Consider the following 21,290-nt stretch of genomic DNA (forward strand, 5'->3'; position numbering starts at 1 on the left):
GTTTTTGTATGGTTTGGGACATTTTAACTATCTTAATAAAAAATAAAAAAACTCTTGTAGAATATCAAGTTATATAAAGATATGAGAAAAACAACAAATCGCGGGTATCATATCAGCAATAGTATTGCGATGGGTCTCGGTTTGGTTTCTTCCAGGGCTCAATAAATGACAACTGAGTGAACGCTGTAAAAGGAAAATCTATACCGATCACCTTGAAAAAAGGTAATTGAATGTATTAGTCTGAAGTTTTGTTTCCTTAATATCTACTTGTTAAGTTTACTTTCATTTAGTTGTGTTTTACGTATCTTTGTGAAGTTAATCCATCTTAAAAATGGCATGTTTCTTTCCAAGTGTATGAAGATTTGTGACCGTCGTCTAGGTGTGTATTTTAATGTCACCGTCTCTCCTGGAGTAACCTGTTTTTGTTTTGTGTACAGTAAGGCCAGAGTGTTTATTGATGTTTTCATTCAGCTTGTCCAGTGACTGGAGGCCCTGCGGGCTACTACCCTGTGACCCTTTAACCTCTCAGGATCAATGGGGCTGTGAGCTCTACGCCGACCCTACAGTAGGTCTGGTTAAAGCTAATTGATTAGCGGTGGCCAGTTTAGCGAATCGCGACTGAATCGTAGCGCAGAGTATTTGACTGTGAAGGATTGGGAGAAGCCGCCGTGGTTTGTGTGTTCAGGGTCGTCACAGTTCCTGCAAAACGCAGGCAGGAACTTCAGGGCTTCACTCAGACAGCTTTTTAATCAGAGGACACTGCACCGACTGTAGCAAAGCTCACAAAGTCTGATTAAAACCCCCGAGGGCCTCAAAGCATGCAGCGTTAATCTGGATAGCCAAGAAATTACTGGACAATCACAAGGACAAGGTTAGGGGTTATTTTCTGTTTTTACTTTTGTCTTTTTTTTCTTCTTCTTTTTAGCTTATTCTGACTGGAACTGAGGCTGCGATTAAGCGAGTTCTGATTCATTTAGCTTTAAATTAAGACTTCCTACCTTCCTGTGCTCTCCGGCTCAGTGAACTTGTATCTGGCGTTCTCTAACGAGCACCGTCATCATGCAAAAGTGCACGTCGTGCTCCAGCCAGCAGAGGATATCGCGTTGCACAAAAGGAACATGGCCCACCCAAATAATTACCATAAAGCACACGCCGATGCTTCTTAACTGTGTGTAGAAAATTAGACGACAGGTTTGTGGATTTCTGAGTGTTGTTATGGCGACCGCTTCACTCGTTCCCCGGAGCAAAGAACACAAAGACAAGTTGACCGACCTCGATGCAAAAGAACTGAAATGCAAACAATAATTCTGAAGGACAAACGGAGGTCAGCCGGGACACAAACACACTTGTGCTGGACTCCCTTTTAGTTATTAGTTTTAGTAATTTATCCCAAAACATCACAAGCCATGTCGCATTTAGGCACTGGAAAAGCTTTTCTGTTTACTTTTAGTTGGTTAGTTGTCTGTGCTTTTCACATGTTTCTTTTTTAATATATATATATATATATATATATATATATATATATATAACATGTTATATATTTTTTTTATATATATCTAAAAAAATAAATAAATATATATATATATATATATATATATATAATGTGTATTATATATAAAGGCCATGATATATATATATATATATATATATATATATATATATATATATATATATAATTATTTATTTATCACTTCTTCATGGCCTTAGAGCATGAAAAGCTCTAAAGCTCGCACCCCAGTTTGGGAACCACTGATCTAAGGGATCAGAGTGAAGAGTGTGTGAGTGTGTGTGTGAGATTCAGCTGGTTTAAATTGATTCCTAGTTTGCCTGTGTCCACATAGAGCGATGTCCTCTGCTGTAAGTAATCCAGTTAAGTGAGAGTGGAGGCAGAGAGAGAAAACAGATGCATTTAGATAATTACTTCAAACGTGGCTGGTGGCCTGCCAATAAGATTAAAGCTCTCAAGAAACGGGGAAGCCCTCGAGGGGCTTACGTCTGTGTTTTGTAATGTGTGTGTGTGTGTGTGTGTTGTTGGGTGTGTACAACCTTAACAGACAGAATGGTGTTATTGTTTCTCTGCCAAGATGGAAGTATGAACAATGTGGTAACAATGAGGGGAGCTGCTCTCCTGGCAGCAGGGGTCCGAACAGGATGCTCAAATTAATATTTTGTAAGTCTCCAAACATTCAGTAATGAGGTACTAATATCAACACTATGTTGCAAAAAGGCCCAAACTTCAATACTGTTTGACCACAATGTTTCCGTGGTATGGAAATGTTTTTGATGCTTCTTGAATTGTGAAAAGCTGTTTTGGAGATTTTGATCCTTTCACAATATTTCCCCCAACAAACAGTTTGCTCAGTTTTTGTGGAATTGTTCTGAGCACTTCAGTCCTTTTTTAAAAAATAAAATAAATGTAAGTGCTCCGATAATATCCCCACAAGGATCTGATTACAATCACTTGGACCTTTTTGGTGACATTGTTTGCTCAACTTCTGTTTCCAAGGTCGAGAAACCACTTTAACACACACCGGTTTATGTTCTGAAGATAAAGCTCTGGCTCGACTGCCTTTTTGGAAAACAATTAACATTGTCGAAAAGTGTTAAATTATAAGATGACTGAGTCCGCAGGCTTGATTTAAGTTGTACTGAGCTCAAAGCACAGCTGGGCCTAACTTCAGCAAGTTAACATGTTGACGATAATAAGCAATGTTTAATGCGTTAGCATCCGAACGTTTGCTTATTGGCAACTAAATACAGCTGAGACTTGAGTTCTGTAGGTATTTGGCCATAAACCAAAGTGTGATGCCGGAAAACTCACCAGATCAGCAGCGAGCTGAAATGAAAAGTTGGGGATGGTTTAGCTTTTAGCGTCAAAGTGTGGCCGCCAGAGAGAAACCTGCAGCCTATCGGTATACAGAATCCTGGGACTGTTTTAAGATGTTGAGTTATGCTACAAAGAATTTATTCGCAAGAATTTAAACGCAAGAACACGCCTCCCAGACGCAGAAACATTTAATAATTGCAGCTTGCCGCACTGGGTTGTGGGCTAGCGTGTTTTTTGGCCTTTCGAACATGTTGACCTTGAGTTTAGAGGTAAATGAAGAGTTAAAGGGATCACCAGAGTCATTGGGTATCATCCTCTGGGGACACTGAATGTCTGTACAAAATTGCAGGGCGATCCATCCAATAGTTTTTGAAGTCTGGACCGATGTTTTTAAATGTTAATGTTAAAAAAAAGTGTTGTTTTGGTTCATCCTGGTGATTTGTGGGTGGTGTCGTAGTCAAAGAGTGTTTTGCTTCTGCTGCGTCATCGCTGTCTTGTTTACCAGCTTTGCTTCAGTGCTCCGGGGTGATGGGACAGTAACGTTGCTTGTTTAGCTGCTGGAGAACTGCAGTTTGAATCTTTGAACTCTCACGTTGTGCGTATGACTCATTATTCAGAGGATTGTTATGGTTATTGTGGCTTTCGTTGTGGACCATCTTGTTTACATTTCTGTGACTTTGGCAAACTCTCAGGAATGGCTGTTTTGCAGTAGATTATGCAAATTGTCAACTCTTCATGGACAGTGTGTGTTTCTAGCTTTGACAATTTGGACCTCTGCCTTTTTTAAAAAAAAAAAAAAAAAAAATGATGTCATTGTAGCTCATGGGGCCTTTCTTGGAAATGGAGTTAAAATGGTGTTCATGACATCAGGTTTCTGAACTCTTCAACTGAATCCATCCTTATTTTACACATAATTTAAATGGCATTAAGCGTCTGATGCTTATTGTATGACAGTCGATGAAATAATTCGGCCCCTGTTTGAAAGTTTCTCTTCAGCCACTCTCCTCGTTGTGCCTCTGGGACTCTTGCCCTCACTGGCCCCGCCTCCCCTAGCCTCACTAAACCCTCTGATTGGTCCGCGCTTCCCCTCTACATCCCCCCTGGGGCCTCCCCCTTTCTTTCTCCGTCCACCCAGTGGCTCCCTGTCGGTCTGTTTGGATTATTGTAGCAGCTCAGGCCTCTCACATGCGCTGCCCTCACTGCCCACTGCACACACTACTACAGTTCATCAGAGATGGGAAGGCGGAGCTGACGGAGAGAGCGGCGTTTGTTTTCACCCCAGAGAAGAGAGGAGGAGAGGGGAGCAGCCATGGAGCTGAGGTAAGTCGGGTGTTTGGGGATTTAAAGATGGAGAGGAGGATTGGAAAGAGTGAGTGAGTGATGGATGGAACGAGAAAAGGAAAACGTTTATAGTTGGAGGAAGGGGAGAAACTGTAAATGTGTTGTTTTTGGGGAAATCCTTATTTAGAGCACTGTGTTGATGAATTTGATTTATTTATTTTCCGTCTGCAGCAGGAAAATATTACTATCCAAAGATGCTTACAGATATTCCAGGTTAGTTCCCTAGAAGAGAGCTAGAAATAGGTTTACTAGATGTGCTTTACGTGTGCAGGTGTCTACTTTACTGTATCCCTGTTTGTCGTGCCCAGTGGCCTCCGCGGGTCTGCCTTGAAACCAAGAAGGTGCATTGGTCAAGTCATGCTAATTATGTAATCCATATAGATATTTCTCCTAGGGCTTTAAAATGTGGACAACGTACCAGAGGAGACCCTCCGTGTGGTTAAACGGCAGTTATCTGATCCGCTGCATATCAAAGTGTACATACATTGATGATGCAATATAACGGATATAACTGTCAAGACGATATGAATCGACTTATTTATCATATTGTAACGCTAGTTACCGTTTCACTACTTGCTATCCAGGTATAAATACAAACCTTCGTCCACTTTAATCACCAAGAAAGTTGAAAAATAACTCTTAAAAACAAACCTGATACGACTGCTAACGCAAAGTGTTACGTTTCTCCTAGTTAAACACAGAGTTAGTGAATTTATAGACTGAATATATTTTATAATCATTAACTTTTTTTAGTGCCATGCAAGCGGATTACGGATCAACTCAATGACAAACTGAAACCCTTGATGGTGCATTTTGCCTGGAGGTGTTTTTGCTTTATTGGACGGCCGGTGGACAGAAAGCTCCACGGCAGCACATCTGTTGGCCTGAATTAGAAGTCGGTAGTTAACATGCGTGCGCTAACACACTCGGACACCCAGACAGGACGTCGCCTTATCTCGTGTCACCAGAATGCACGGTTGACAGATATATAGCCCGGTGACGCGGTGGCAATAATTATATTCACTCTGAGAAACAGCCCTTCTCTCTACAACGATGACATTTTAAAGAACGAGAGGGAATATCATCGTTTTTCAACAGGAATAGCACAAATCTCCTCTTTTTTTCTTTTTTCTTTTTAATATAGTTTGTTAATCCCAACAATCTCTTTTTTTTTTTAAAGCTTCCCAAACAAAATGGCTAAAACAGTGCTGACTAAATTGCTTTTGAGGTCTTATGTCACCCTCTCCAGCATTGAAGGCATGTGAAAGCGCTCCATATACGGTCCACTGGCGGCCTTTTAATTATTCATTCATTTACTGGAGAATGGTATAGTCTCAGTATTTTGTTATGAAACGGTGTCGGCGCTGATGGAAATGTGCGACTACCGCGATCACCGTGGACATAATAAGCCTTCTAGACGCACCATCTGGCTTTTGGCGCTGAGAGGATTGAACATATAATAACTGCTGACAACAAAACAAACCGGCTGTAATGATTCTAAAGTGCGTTTCTGTGGCCTTTGGTCAGTGTAGCGTTCAGTTCGTGTTGTCCTCTCCTGAGCGTGGGGCATTTTATGTGTAATGAATGTCTGTCTCGTGATAGGAAAAGTCATTTTAAGTCTTATCTTGTGCACCCAGAATGGTTCACTTGGCAGATAAACAGCCAAGTGAACCATCGGGCATCCTTATTCGTTCAGAGTGCAGCTTTTTCTTTTCTCCGATGCCTGTAAAATGTGAGCACGCTGTCAAATAAGGACATTGATGGCACTCTCATGCTTGTGCTTTTAAATTTGAGGAATGCAGTTAGCCTAGCTTAGCATAACAACCCCCTGAAGCTACAAATCGTAGCCATGACAGCAGAATCAGTCTGGGTTTCCCTTCGACCTGAATCCACGGCGACTTTGCTGATCACCTGACGTTTCATCCATTATGCATCTCTAGGTCAACATTTGTGCTTTTTTATTTTATTTGAAATGTCTCCAAAACTATGGGATGGATTGACAAACATTATAGCCTACTTGTGAGTTTATCTTCATTGAAGACACTTACTTGTGCAAAGGAGAACAACAACAACATGACTCACTCTAGTAAGGTGTGCATCACATACAGTAACTGTATAAAAGTGCAATGAAAACAATTTAAAAAAAACAGACGGAAGAGAAGAGCAGCCATAAACTGTCATGTGACTGGACTTGGAAACGCAGCAGTGGGACCTGCATGTGACTGGACTCACAAAATAATGAGTCCTCATCATAAAACATCATCATGTTTGATACTGAGATACCCCCCCCCCCCCTCTGTTTGTCTTCACTCTGATTGTTGACATTTTGAATGCGGCCGTTCTAACTGGACCGTGTCAGTGTGTGTGTGTGTGTGTGTGTGTGTGTGTGTGTGTGTGTGTGTGTGTGTGTGTGTGTGTGTGTGTGTGTGTGTGTGTGTGTGTGTGTGTGTGTGTGTGTGTGTGTGTGTGTGTGTGTGTGTGTGTGTGTGTGTGTGTGTGTGTGTGTGTGTGTGTGTGTGTGTGTGTGTGTGTGTGTGTGTGTGTGTGTGTGTGGTGTGTGTGTGTGTGTGGTGTGTGTGTGTGTGTGTGTGTGTGGTGTGTGTGTGTGTGTGTGTGTGTGTGTGTGTGTGTATAAACGGAGAGGTGGTGAAAACCGCTGAGGTCGGGGCTCTGGAAAGATGATGGACACCAGAGGGAGACCCAGAGTAACAAACGAGCAACGGCAGCCGCAATGTAAACCAGAATATAACCTAAAAGAGTGGTTTGAAAACTGAAACAAGATGGTTGTAAAGTAACCGCCTGCCCTAGATTCTCCACAAAGTTTAATGTCGGTTAACGTTGTGCTTTCTTTGTTGGTCGAGTGGAGAGAGACGTTTTGTTTTTGTTTGACAGCGACCAAGTCGGTTGGAAATTCTGTTTTTGCTGCAGTCTTTGAAGTGTCCTCTTGCATCAGTGAGTGTGTGTGTGTGTGTGTGTGTGCGCGCTTCTGGGAAAGTAAGGGACTTGACGTAGGCAATATATTTTTGCCATTATTGGGCAAAAACTCATAACTCTTCATTATATTTTCATTAAATCTATCTTAGAGAAAGTTTGACCTCTGCGACCCCCCCCCCCTCTGTGTTTTCTGGCTTTACCCCGGCTTTAAGGCACCGACCTTTTTATCTTTTAGCCGTGCGGCGCTCTAAGAATGGCAATGTCGACCCCCACTCAAATATCTCAACAACTATTTGATAGATTGCCTGTAGAAACATTCATGGTCCCCAGTGGATGAATCCTATTGCTTTTGTGATTGTCTGACTTTTGTGGTTTTGGGTAAAATGTCCCCACAACTATTGGATGGATTGCCATGAAACGTGGTGCACATGTTCTTCTCCCCTTGAGGATGACCTGTACTAACATTGTTGGGTTGACTTTTCCTGTGGCGACATCAGCAGGTCCACGTTTTCTATCACACATGTACAATTAGTATAATATTTAGTTTACGATCAAAAAGCCTACAATACTGACTCCCAGCAACTGAGATGGTGAACATGATTAATTTATAGGCTACTATAATGACCGTTTAGCTTTGTTTTAGTGTATTTATATACAAAAGTGAAGCCGCAGTGAACTGATTCAGTGAAGTACTGAGTCAGCTGTTTTTTTTTTTATTGTAAACAAAGCAGGAAAAAAGATTGTAACCTTCAACAGCATCAGCAAACACTAAAATCTGCGCTGTAGCCGTTTCTAATGTTATCATTGTCCATCAGTTTGGAAGTCGGAGCAGCTTCCAGTCCTGTGTTTTCATGTGTTTTGGTGGCATTTAGTTCACATTCTGATTGCAGACTGCCTTCAACGCATCCGAAACAAAGTCATGAAGCTGGCGCCTCAGAAACCTTTCATTTAAAAGCAATGTTTTTTTGTTCAAAAGGGCACACCTTTTTTTTTTTTTAAGAGCATAATATGTTATATATTTGCGACTGATGACGAATCCCATGAAAAGACCCGAACCCACAACGTGATGGTCCCGTCTCTCTGTGCGCATTCATCCGAGTCGATTGTGCATCTGCATGTTAATGTGAATGCCTCGTCTTGTTTGTGTGTCCCGCTCCTCTGACTGAGTTTGGCAGACGCTGACATGAGATCACTGGAACGGCCTCCAAGCTGCCGGGCGTAATGAAACGTGTGAACGACTGAGGTTGTTTTTGTGTGACGGATGGAGAGGAGCGTTTCCTCGGCATATGAAAAGTTAAGATCATTCAAATCAAGCAACAAAATTCCGGCCTTAGAATCTGGAGGCAATATTTTCCGGTGTGGTGTTACCGATGAAGGAAATCCCAAAGAACGGCAGACAGTCCGGTCATGTGTTTCCTTTTCTTTCCGAAAGAATGCATTTAAATTATATATTATTTTTCTCAAACTATTGAAGCCAATTGGTGAGACGGTTAAAGCTTTTGTTTCGTGGTGCATGTGTTCTAAATGTAGAAAGCGTTATAGCTTATGGTATGACACCCCGGAGGCCTTCATCTTTTATCCTTTTCATCAAAATAACAAGAGTTTCATCTTTCACATCTGTGTTTTTCTTTTTTTTGCTCCGTCACTGCGAGTACAGTGAGTCAGCAGCATGCGTGCGCACCCACCCACACACACACACACACACACACACACACACACACACACACACACACACATATGCACTCAGAAAGAAAGATCCCCTTGGATTTAACTATATTGGTCGTGGCGGAGACCCATTACTGCTGTCCCTTCTTTTTTTTCTTCTTTTTTTTCTCTCTCTTTTTTTCTCTCTCTCTTTCCGTTTGTTAGCTCCCCATCCGTCAGCCAGCATTCGCTCACACACTCCTGATGCTGCACATGCTCTCTGCACTGCAGTGAGCCAGCATTTATTTCAGAGAGAGAGAGAGAGATGAATGGATGAGATGAGACAGACTGAGCCAACAATGCAAGTGATGGGAGGTGAGGGAGAGCAAAGGAAGGAGGGGTTGGAAGAGATGATGTAAAAACTGAAAGGCAATCTGGCTAAATCGCCTCCCTCGACTTCTCTCTCGTGTGTGTGTGTGTGTGTGTGTGTGTGTGTGTGTGTGTGTGTGCGCACCGAGGAATCAAACGCCTCCCGTTGCCTCCCGCTTGGGAGTGGAGCATCCTTTTTCCCGTCAGAGCTGACATGGAGGCCGCTTCAGAGGAATCTTTAGTGGCCGTTTCAGTCACATGGTGCCAGTGTATCGGTCTGTGTACTGGAGTGGATGACGCCTGTTGATCGGCCTCTCGACGCAGCACTGTAAGTCCTAATTAATAGTCAAACATTTGGAATATCCGGTGTTGTTTTCAAGCTCAAACTCGTGGATGGTTACAACTTATTTTCTCTCGCAGTCTCCACGTGCTAAAAAGGGTCAAATTCCAGTCAGTATTTGCCTTTTCTTTCCTCTTCTTTTTCTTCCGCTGCGTGTTTGGCGTCAGGAGTCATTCAACCCTGATTACGTAAGAGCTTCTGTTGTGTTCTGTCTGCAGGATTGTATTCATTTCACTTTCATAATCGGTGTCGTGTTTGATGCTTTTTGTTAATCTGACGTGCAGCCAGAGACCTGAGCTGGTGTGTTTTTTTTAATTTTTTTTATGGCATACATCTATATCTCGTCATTGAAATCTCTCCTTTATGACACGTTAAGCTCTGCGCTGCTCAACTGTTGTGATTGTTGATCTTTTGTTGTTGTTGTTAAAGTCATTACTCTGCTTCTACAGTCTCTTTGTTTCTGCTTCACCAGCGTTGTGGAGCAGACCTGAGCTGCTCGACACATAACTGTGTCAGCTGGCAAGCAAACACATTACGCACCAGCCACGTGACGCGTTGGACATGTGGGTAACGACCCGCTGACGGCATCGCCGCTTCATTATGACACCGCTCTAATTACAGGCTCACCATATCACAACATGGGGGTCGGAGCCTCTCGTAGCTGCTTCCAGAGAGGGTGGAAAAGAGGAGGAAGCTTGTGTAAGAAAGATTAAGAAAAAAGGCAGAAGTAGAGAATGAGAGCACGAAGTTCAGTCCCTTGGGGGGCGAAGGGACAATAAAAGCACTGACACACTTTATGTGTCTAAGTTATCTGCCAGAGAACATCCAACTATAAAACACTGGAGCGCAGTAAAATGGATGTTTTGGATATAAAAACTGGAGCGCAAGTTGCAGAATCTGTGTAAATATGCTTTCTGGTGGTATTAAAGTGTTTTTCTTTTTGTAGGTTCGGTGTGTTTCCGTCTCTCACCGATGAGTGCTGAGCACGGGGTGCTTTGCTGTGCTTTCACTTCATAATCAAATATTTATCAACTCAAAGTGCCCTTTTTTTTTTTTTATGAGGCACATCCTGCCGCAGCTCTGCTTTCCTCTGACAGTCTGCCACTGCCCTGGTTCGGTTCCCCGTTTATTCTCTCAGACTTTCCTCTTCTCGTGTCGGATGGTTTTTTACCTCTTTTAGGCCTCCAACACAGATTAGACTTATTATTATTATTATTATTATTATTATTATTATTATTATTATTACCGGTGCTGACACTTCAAATGCTGCAGCTTTGTAACAAATGTGCAATTAAATGAGTCACCAAACCCAAACTGGCACATGACTCATGGGAGATGAAGCCAATGGACGAAGCCAATGTGTGGATGCCAGGTATTTCCTCAGGCTGTGAGACTCCTCCTCATCCTCCACACTCCATCATAAAATAGTTTTGTTTTTCTTGTGTAGCATAAAGGGACTGAAACTGCATTTTAGTTTGTGTGCTGCACAACGGCAATAAATGAAACGTTTAACTGGATACGAGAGGTGGTTAGAGCTCATACCGCATGGGCGAAACATGCCTTAGCAGTGAGTCCTTCCCCCTCACTCTCTCTCTCCACATATCCTCTCTCTCTCTCCACCTCCACTATTAACACCGTATCCAGCTCTCTTTATGGTCACAGTGGATGCTGAACTCGCCGTGAGCCAAGAGGTTTGGGAAGAAGCGCTATCCTGTGTCCTTTTTAAAAAGGGTTTCAGAGGAATAGAAATCTGTAAAGATGGTGTGACTTTGTGGTGAGTTTATTGGTTTCAAAGTGCGAGAATGGACTTTCAATCTCAAACGTTTGACCTCTCACTCTCTTCACAGACGTATTCCCAGGCTCTTGGTCCCACTGACGGATGAGAGTGAAATTATCATATGTAAATAAAACATGGCAGTCTGTAACTTCAATACTTCTGCGTTTTATGAGTTTGAGTTGAAGCCTGTCGCCACAGGCGCTGATCGGTGTGTGTCGGCTGTCCTCCCCCCCACCCCCTCACACGTCGTGTCTTTTGGCGCCACCGCCTCATCCTCCCCTCTGTTTCTCTCCGCAGGGTGCTGGGTAAGAGGAAGAGGGACTCCTATGTCAGAGTTTTAGGATGGCCACTGAAGGATCCACTATTCCCAACCCTGTGGTCCGCCAGATTGACAAGCAGTTCTTGATCTGCAGCATATGTCTGGACCGCTACGAAAACCCCAAAGTACTGCCCTGCCTGCACACCTTCTGTGAGAGGTGAGTGGAGTTACCATGACGATTTTAAGGTGTGTGTGTGTGGCTTTAAATGCAACTTGATCAGGTCTCAAACTCTAAAGTACGATTAGCATGTTTTCTGCGATGGATGCAGCATCAATACACACTCGATAGTGTTGTGCTTTTGTCCATTTTGAGTATTGTTTCACCCGAGACGCGTCTCCGCTGTTGGCGTGGGGGTGTTGGTGCCATCCTTCTCTGACAACCCGGCCTTTTGTTGCTGACACAAAAGAGAAAACTGTGGCCCTTGTCTGTCGCTTTAACTCTGGCTGATTCTGGAGAGCCATGAAGTTGCCGGATGGAACGACACAGCAATAAAAAAAAATTTAAAAATCTCTCTTTCTGTCCTTGGCTCCAATTTCTTTTATCTGCCTGATAACAACGACCACTGCCAGAAAGCATTTCTGACCACACTGTTCACCACTGTAATGTTGCTCCACGTTGACTTTATAAAATGCACGTGTACAGGTACTGGTTGATTGTGTTTCTGTCCAATTTTTATTTTTTATTTAAGGGTAGTTGTGTAAATGGAGGGCATAAAAAAAAATGACCGCATCTGCAATTCTGACCAAGTATCTTGTGGAGGAAAAAAAAGAGGCTTCCTCGTTCAAAAATGTCTAAATTAACATAGTAAAAACTATTTTATCTACATCAACACAAACGTTATTATGTCTTCTCAATGCAACACACACTAACACTAACACTACTGTACACCACCCACACCTTTCTCCAGACGTTAACATTCAACAGGATGCTCCCACTCTCTAACAACCCCCCTCGTTCTCCTCCTCCAGGTGCCTGCAGAATTACATCCCGGCTCACAGCCTCACACTGTCGTGCCCCGTGTGCCGCCAGACCTCGATCCTGCCGGAGAAAGGTGTGGCGGCATTGCAGAATAACTTCTTCATCACCAACCTGATGGACGTGCTGCAGCGGGCGCCGGACAGCTGCAGCCAGGAGGCCGCCGCCCTCAACAACATCACCACTGTGGCTACAGGCCAACCGCTCTCCTGCCCCAACCATGGAGGCAACGTGAGACTCACGCATTCATAATGAATAATCATTGTCTAAAAAATGCTTGATGTTAGCATGCTAATATCGGCTAGTTAACACTGAAGACGCAGTACAGCTGAGGCTGATGGGAACGCCCTTCGAGTTATTTGGTCATAAACCAAAGCATTGGACACATTCAAAATCTGACCTGGAGATGGCGCTACATGAAATGTTAAAGGATCACCAAAGTTATTAAAATGCATCTCGTGTGGAACATAAATGTGCGTAGCAAATTCCATGGCAAATCCATCCCATTGGTGGGCTTCATCCTCTGGGGAACATGAAAAGAGACCGACGAGGCTGCAACAAGGCTAAACATGTCCTCAACCCCATATTTTAAGTTTTAATCTTTACTTTTTCCTGTTCCTCAGGTCATGGAATTTTACTGTCCGCCCTGCGAGACGGCCATGTGTCAGGAGTGTACGAGTGGCGAACACGGAGAACACCCCACTGTTCCCCTCAAGGACGTCGTGGAACAGCACAAGGCCTCGTTACAGGACCAGCTCGACGCCGTCAAGAAGAGGTACAACGGCAGCATTGTGGAGACTTAATTCATAATCGACACTATCCTCTTTCATGTGCACGTCATGTGACCGTCGGTATGTGATTCCTCCGGTTCCTCCCAGGTTGCCAGAGATCGACTCGTCCCTGCAGACGCTGTCAGAGATCCTGCAGCAGCTGACCAATCAAAAGAGCTCCATCGAGGCCGGCATCCACACCACCTTCGACGAGTTGCAGAAGACCCTGAACGTCCGCAAGAGCGTTTTACTGATGGAGCTGGAGGTCAACTACGGCCTCAAGCAGAAGGTGAGGTAACGCGGCCTGTAGCAGTCAGTCGGTTGACACATGCAGAGTGTTGTGTGTCGAGCCTTTTTTGTTCAGTTTTAGGCAACGTTTTTATTTCTTTTTTTATTGCCGTAAAGCACTTTTGCGTTCGCTATTGACTTCTAAACGGGCTTTATAAACTGGAGGCTCTGATTTATTCTCATAAAGACTTCTTTGAATAGATAACAAAAGGAAATAATACACAAAGAGACAATAGAAATGGCCATTAACCTAATTATAGGTGCACCACCCCCATCCAAACAATCCCCAGGTGCCTGCTGCCCCCCCCCCCCCCCCCCCCCCCCCCACACAGGGAGCTCCATCACACGGGTTGCTAATGATTTCCAATTCGCGGGCTGGCGAGCAGTCAAAACACTGGCGCCCAGGGGAACGTGGCGTGACTAGACGGAGGCAGTGCACTGTGTGCTCTCTCTGGGTGTGTCGCGTGCAGCGTGAGGGAACGCCGTACAGCACTTTCCTCTTCCTCCGAAGATCGAGCTTTATTTTCTCAGCGTCAGAGTGGGAATACAGAGAAAGTGGAGGGCGAAGCGTTTGACTCTCTCTAGGCTCAATGGCCTCTCTTGTTGGAGGAGAAGAGGAGTTTGACGGCCAGATGAGGGTGAGTCTGTTTTGGGTGCTCTAAAGAGGGCGTGGCAGTCCCAGTAATGAATCTGCTCAAAAAGCATTGAAGCAACAAAGAACTTCTTTTCAAAACACCCAACGCATGGCGTACTGAGGGAGTTCATGATCTAAATGCGACACGTATTAAAAAGCTCAGTGTTCACTGAAATCATACTTTGTACATTGGTTTACGAGTATAACATGTGTTTATGTCAATATAAATAACGCTTCTCTACAAGTCAGACACAGGATGGTGTAACAATATGGGAACGAGATATTCATCCGTCTTCACGGTCACAATTCGCTGCGTCTGAAAACTGTTGTTTTTGCAGAATCGCATGAAGTGGTGTTTTTGTTTACGTCAACAGAAAACGAAGTGAGCAAAGATCACACCTTCTGTAACGAAGCCACGTCATGCAGTATGCTTTGTTCTGTTTTTCACTTTCCCTCTGTACTTGATTTGCTTGTTTTTTTAAAGTTTTTTTTCTTTTTAGAAGTGCCTTTTGGAAGTGTCCCTAACCACAAGGTCACCCTGCTGCCCCCTGGTGTGTGTGTGTGTGTGTGTGTGTGTGTGTGTGTGTGTGTGTGTATTAGGTGCTCCAAGCCCAGCTGGATACTCTGCTCCAGGGCCAGGAGGGCATCAACAGCAGCTGTGACTTCACACAGCAGGCCCTGAGCCACGGCTCCGAGGCCGAGGTGCTGCTGGTGAAGAAGCAGATGAGCGAGCGTCTCGTGGAGCTGGCCAGCCAGGAGCTTCCTCTGCAGCCGGAGGAGAACGACCAGCTGGACTTCATCGTGGAGACGGAGGGACTGAAGAAGTCCGTCCACAACCTGGGCACCATCCTGACGACCAACGCGGTGGCCTCCGAGACCGTGGCGACGGGCGAAGGGTTGCGACGCTGCGTCGTGGCCGTCCCCACCTCCATCACCATCACCACCAAGGACAAAGACGGAGAGCTGTGTAAGATGGGCAACGCGGTCATCACCGCGGAGATGTCCTCGCCGGACGGGAGCAGAGGCGGAGGGGACATACTGGACAACAAGAACGGCACTTACGAGTACCTGTTCGCGGCTCCCGAAGAGGGGACTTTTAATCTGTCGCTGCGTTTGTACGACCAACACATCAAAGGAAGCCCCTTTAAGATAAAGGCCACCAAATCCATCGATCTGTCGCTGACTTCCAAAGGCGTCAAGAAGAGGCTGAAGTCTCCGGGCAGTGCACACGTCAAGCAGAAGGCCATCAAGAGGCCGGCCAGCATGTACAGCACAGGGAGGAGGAAAGAGAACCCCATCGAGGACGACCTCATCTTCAGGATCGGTAAGAAGCATTTAAGGTCACATATGCACTCTTATTATATATATATATATATATATATATATATATATATATATATATATATATATATATATATATATATATTGTTTGTGTGTGTCTTTTAAGATCCTTAATACCAGATTTTAAAAAACATGCCCTTGTTATTATCTTTATATTAGTGCCGAAAATACAAGTTAAAATACAGAAGCATGATGTCACCTCTTTGCATACTGTTGCATCATGCATGCAACTTAAATAACAAGTTTAAAGTTTTAAATATAAGATGGACACACACACATTGTATAAGTGGTTCAATCTAATATATATATATATATATATTATATATATATATTATATATATTATATTATTTATATATATATTTTATATAAATATATATATATATTATATTTATATATATATATTTATATATAATCCACAAATAAATGTCATGTTTTTTAAGGCACAAAAGGAAGAAACAAAGGGGAGTTCACTAACCTGCAGGGAGTGGCTGCCTCTTCTCTGGGGAAGGTGCTGATAGCAGACAGCAACAACCAGTGTGTGCAGGTACAAAAGTGTGTGTGTGTGTGTGTGTGTGTGTGTGTGTGTGACTTTAAAGTGTCATTGCTCAGTTACATTACAGTGCTTCCTATGCACTTAACTGCAGAAGGCCTTTTGTAGAGCCTTGTTAGTTTTAAAATGATGAAAACCAACGCATGCATTTTAAAATCTCCTGTTTTTTTTTTTTATTTCAACATCTTTAACATTTGCCAGATTTTCTCCAATGACGGCCACTTCAAAAGCCGATTCGGCGTGCGCGGCAGGACTCCGGGTCAACTGCAGCGGCCGACCGGAGTGGCCCTCCACCCGAACGGTGACATCATCATCGCGGACTACGACAACAAATGGGTCAGCATCTTTTCCAGTGAAGGCAAGTTCAAGGTAAGTCGGGGGTTGAATGTTTTACCCTAACTTGGTTCTAAGGCGGTCAATGGGACAAAGTGTTATAATAAGTGATGTATATAGTTATTGATCTGTCCGTGCACCCCTCACTGAAATTCGATGATTCAGCTAAAGCTGAATGATAAAGCTAAAGCTGAATCATCGAAGAAAGTGCATATTTAATAGTGAAAATCCACAGTTCTAGCCTCGTGCTTTGGATAGACTCCTTCTTATAGTCACTTCAGGGCTGAAATAACTAAATGTGAAACATACACACACACACACTGCCATCTTCCATTGAGGTCTGTGTGTGTGTGTGTGTGTGTGTGTGCGCGCTGTTAAAGTACACACATACAAACCTTTTATTTATTAACAACTCTTCACTACATCTTGGGTTAAAATACACACATACTTTACTCTGGCCATTCTCGCCATGAACTATGTGAATAAATAATAAATAAAAAGTACAGAAATGTCAAATCTGCGATGTCTCCAGAACAAGATCGGCTCGGGGAAGCTGATGGGCCCTAAAGGCGTGTCGGTGGACAGGAACGGCCACGTCATCGTGGTGGACAACAAGGCCTGCTGCGTCTTCCTCTTCCAGCTCAACGGCAAGCTGGTCACCAAGTTCGGTAACCGAGGCAACGGCGACAGGCAGTTTGCAGGTACACTCAATGGTAATACGTGCACTTGCCCCGCTACAGACTCACTCCAACCAGCTCATACCTGCATGTGGAATGAAGACGAATGGCGAACCGGGAACCATAAAGTTCCCATTATGCTTTGACTTCTGAGGTTTTTTAAAAAAAATTTATAATAATAATTGGATGAAACAGGATTCTGCTTTGCCTCAATATCACTTAAAAACATAAAATAGACTTTAAAATACTAATAACTCAACTGTCCTAAAAAAAAAAGCATGTCGTACCACTCTTCATGGTCCAAATAGTTTTTTTTTTAAACATTCTTGTTTAGTCATTAAATGAGAAATAATTAATTTGCGTGTCAAAAAGGAAAATCATCCATTGTTTCGGTTGTTTTCTAAACCGAAGTGACTTGAGACTTTGCTGTCTGTTCTTTTTAAGGGCCCCACTTTGCTGCCGTCAACAACAACAATGAAATAATTGTGACAGATTTCCACAACCACTCGGTCAAGGTGAGCGGCGGGAGTGTATTAATGTATTAGTTCATACTGTAGTGCTAGAAATGGAGGCTTGTGTGATATTTTTCACACTTTCCTCTTCTATTGTAAATTCTTACTAGATTTTCCCCTCTGATCAAATTTTTTTTTTGGGGGGGGGAAACCAAAATGTAGGTGTTCAACACAGAAGGTGAATTCTTGCTGAAGTTTGGTTCGAACGGCGAGGGCAACGGCCAGTTCAACGCCCCCACGGGCGTGGCAGTGGATGTCAATGGAAACATCATCGTAGCGGACTGGGGCAACAGCCGGATACAGGTCAGTACAGACAGTAGTAGTAGTAATAATAATAATAATAATAATAATAATAATAACCGTAACAAGACTTTTACCCCCTGCTGCATTACCAGTTGTTTGGATTTCAGTACGGGTCTTTGTGGCAGATTTCTACACAACACAAATGTAATGTGATGTCTTACAAATATTATTTTACATTTTTTATTCATAAACTTTATAAATCTTTTTAAAAGTTTCTCTGATGTCCAAAAGGAACACACATGATTAAATGAAAATAATAACTAAGGATGGGTCAAATGCAGAGAAGAATTTCCCCACTGTGGGATCAAGAGAGGATGCATACAAAAAATATTAATTAAACAAACTCATAATACAGGAGCGATGCCCCTACTGGATACCAGGGGAATGACATGTATGACGTATTTGTAGGCCAAACTTGAGAAAATAGGTTCAATCTGTTGTTAAAATAGTAAAAACAAATACAATTTTAAAGCCAGGACTCCAGAATGAAAGCTCGATGTAATACAATGCGTGTTGTAATACTGTAATGGCCGTGGGATCAAAAAGTGTTGTTATTATAAACTTAACAAAGGGAGCTGAGGTTGAACTTCCAAGATTTTAAAAAAAGACTCCAAAATGTACATCATATGCTTTCACACAGACAAAATGATCAAAAAAGAAGGAAAAAAAAGACACAAATGTCCCTCATCCTTATTTATTGAAATTATTTGTATTATCCTTTTGTAGAAACGAACCAGATGATCAAATACTTCCTTTTTACGCAATGGATAAAGTAAACGCCCTTCCAAAGTAGTGCACTTATAGTAATTATATTAAATAGTGTGTGGCGCTGATTACTGATTAATTATTTGCTGTTCCTTGTGTAACTGAGCCTTCTGGGTTCGTGTGTGAGGTGCACTTAGAACCTGTTAATAAACGGAGTCGGCCCACGGCTTCCCTCCTTTTATTTATTTTTAACCCCCAATTCAAGCTACTTCTTTCTCTACGGCAACCTTGAAGGGACATATCTTCTCCAATACAACACACATGAGACGGTAAATGTTACACTAGTTTAGTTTATTAACTGGATCCCCGTTAGCTGACGGCTTAGCGCACGCTAATCTTCCTCAGGAAGGACAAAATGTAATGCATGCAAAACATCACGTGAAACAAACAGTTCAAAATTAGTACAAACAGAATAATAAAAAAAATAAAATAAAGTGCAGTCGAGGAGTAGGATGCATATTGTGCAGTACATCAGTAATTTATACAAAGAAAGATCAGATGACTACAATAGTGATGGAAACCGTCAAGTAGTTCATGTCAACTGGTCGATGCCCCGACATACGCCTTTAATTGTTTTTTAAATGACAAATTATTACCTGTATGAGATACATGATGAGGTAGTAAATTCCAAGCACGAAAAGTAACTGTACATTTGAGGAGGTTTGTTCTTGGGGTTGGAGGCGTCAAGTGACCTAAACTAGCGTTCCTTGTGTGACGGTTATGTCTGTTACAGGCATATTGTAACGGATTGAAGAAATATTAGCATTGCGATACACGACATTCAACGATTGAGTAACTTTATTGTCACTAGAAACTGCTAATGAAGTGGCAGGCAAAGCATCTTGTGGTGCAAATAAAAAGAGAACACTGACTTTGTATTTCTCTCTCTCTCTCTCTCTCTCTCTCTCTCTCTCTCTCTCTCTCTTCCAGGTGTTCGATGGCAGCGGCTCCTTCCTGTCCTACATCAACACATCCGCAGACCCGCTGTACGGCCCGCAGGGTCTGGCTCTCACCTCTGACGGACATGTCGTGGTCGCAGATTCTGGCAACCACTGCTTCAAAGTCTACCGCTACCTGCAGTAGCCCTTTTCCCTCTCGACGCACACACACACACACACACACACACACACACACACACACATACACACACACACAGTACAGTGTATAGACGCACACACGCATTATGAGTACGGAGCGACCGGCAGATTTGCACTCACCCACTCACACGTTCGCCCCTTGAATCACATAACAGAGAAGTCATTTTAGTTTGAATGAAGTGAGACGATGTGTCATGTTCACAGGTGGCTGCAGCTGATTGGCTTTTCGTCCTTCACATGTTCACATTCCATCTTAATTACACTGATTTATAAAAAAAACAAAAAGCTTTAGTATTGTACATGTGTTAGAGCTTTTTATTTGCTGTGATGTGGCAGGAAAACTGGAACAAAATTAAGCTATTGCACAAAAAAATACTGATTTGACACTGTTAAGTGAGATGGAAATTAAAGTAAAGACGTATCGAAGTCTCCTGAAAACTAACTGGGAATTCTAGTTCCGGTGACTGCAGCTTCCTGTTTAATGCTCTTATGCGTCCTCACATTTTGCCTGTTCACTGTATAAGAAAAATATTCCACCCACTGTAGGTAGCATGGTATTTTAGAGCATGATTAGGCGTCCCCGTGCATGTTGTTTTTACTAATAAACACCAGAAAAGCTGCTGTGCACAATTATATGAATATGTTTTAAGCTGACAAAAATCACTCAAAGAAACGTTGAATGGAAGAACTGTTTCGATTGCAATACATCTATCTACTATGTGAAAAGCACTGGTCGATGTAATTCGGAAATATTTTTAATTAATAAATGTGGTAAGCTGATAACTTCTGCTCAATTATTTTTTTTTTATAAAACCACCCGGTGCGTTTGTATGTGCAAGACCAGTGTGATTGTGTTGTGATCAATTAAGGTATCAAGCAAAAGCCTCTTGATATGTTGACTTAAAAAAATCTGGAGTGACAGATTTTAACCGCAGAAATGCTGAAAATATAGTCAGTACATCCGTGAAATGCTTTGTTCATCATGCTGCAATGCAGCTTTACTCCATTATCAGACGTGTGATCACCTTCACCCCTTTCCATGAGCTCTTATGTCTTTACGAAAAACTAATCTGTAGAACTAACACGTTGTATTTCGATAATAAACACACACAAAAAGGGGCTGTCATAAAAAAAATGCAATATGTAGTTCAACAGTTGAGGTGTGTTGTAAAAGATGCACTTTGCTTTTGTTAGAAAGCCTCCGTCAAATTGAATTCATCCTCACGCACACAGTTTCCAGTACTAAATTTGTTCATTCATTTTCTACAAAATCCTGTTAAATCCTTTTTGTTTTCCATTGTCTTGTTTATATTTGTAATGCCAAATGTAATTAAAGTGTCCACAGGAAATACTATTGTGTTTGTAATTGATTTTGTGGTGTACTTGCCGAATTTTGTAATACATTGCATTCATTCTTAGCTGCTGAAAACACTGCGTTGTAATATAAAGTGTTAAAAAAAAAAAAAAAAGAGAAGAGCTGAAGAGCGACAAT

The 21,290-nt window shown here is 42.6% G+C and overlaps 1 protein-coding gene across 6 annotated transcripts; it reads left to right on the top strand.

The window, feature by feature from the left end:
- Positions 1 to 3,346: 3,346 nt before the first annotated feature.
- On the top strand, positions 3,347 to 21,150 carry trim2a (tripartite motif containing 2a). Of its 6 annotated transcripts, XM_034543431.1 has the most exons (14): positions 3,929 to 4,147; positions 8,972 to 9,121; positions 9,265 to 9,443; positions 11,530 to 11,708; positions 12,521 to 12,758; positions 13,151 to 13,302; positions 13,406 to 13,586; positions 14,820 to 15,543; positions 16,002 to 16,105; positions 16,313 to 16,480; positions 16,977 to 17,157; positions 17,566 to 17,636; positions 17,796 to 17,936; positions 19,632 to 21,150. In XM_034543431.1, exons 4-14 carry the CDS (start codon positions 11,575 to 11,577, stop codon positions 19,782 to 19,784), a joined length of 2,247 nt encoding a protein of 748 aa, XP_034399322.1. In that variant the 5' UTR covers positions 3,929 to 4,147; positions 8,972 to 9,121; positions 9,265 to 9,443; positions 11,530 to 11,574; the 3' UTR covers positions 19,785 to 21,150. The 6 variants fall into 6 exon arrangements, with proteins under 6 accessions (XP_034399339.1, XP_034399322.1, XP_034399314.1 ...); XM_034543423.1 differs by lacking the exon at positions 8,972 to 9,121; XM_034543440.1 differs by lacking the exon at positions 8,972 to 9,121 and having other exon boundaries at positions 9,323 to 9,443.
- The last annotated feature ends 140 nt before the right edge of the window (positions 21,151 to 21,290 follow it).

Source organism: Cyclopterus lumpus, chromosome 1 (assembly GCF_009769545.1).
Source record: "Cyclopterus lumpus isolate fCycLum1 chromosome 1, fCycLum1.pri, whole genome shotgun sequence".
Lineage (NCBI taxonomy): Eukaryota > Metazoa > Chordata > Actinopteri > Perciformes > Cyclopteridae > Cyclopterus > Cyclopterus lumpus.

Coding starts and splice junctions, on each gene's coding strand:
- trim2a (XM_034543431.1), top strand. CDS start 11,575: ATGGCCACTGAAGGATCCACTATTCCCAACCCTGTGGTCCGCCAGATT. Junction 11,709..12,520: donor CTGCACACCTTCTGTGAGAG/GTGAGTGGAGTT, acceptor CTCCTCCTCCAG/GTGCCTGCAGAATTACATCC. Junction 17,637..17,795: donor TCCACAACCACTCGGTCAAG/GTGAGCGGCGGG, acceptor ACCAAAATGTAG/GTGTTCAACACAGAAGGTGA.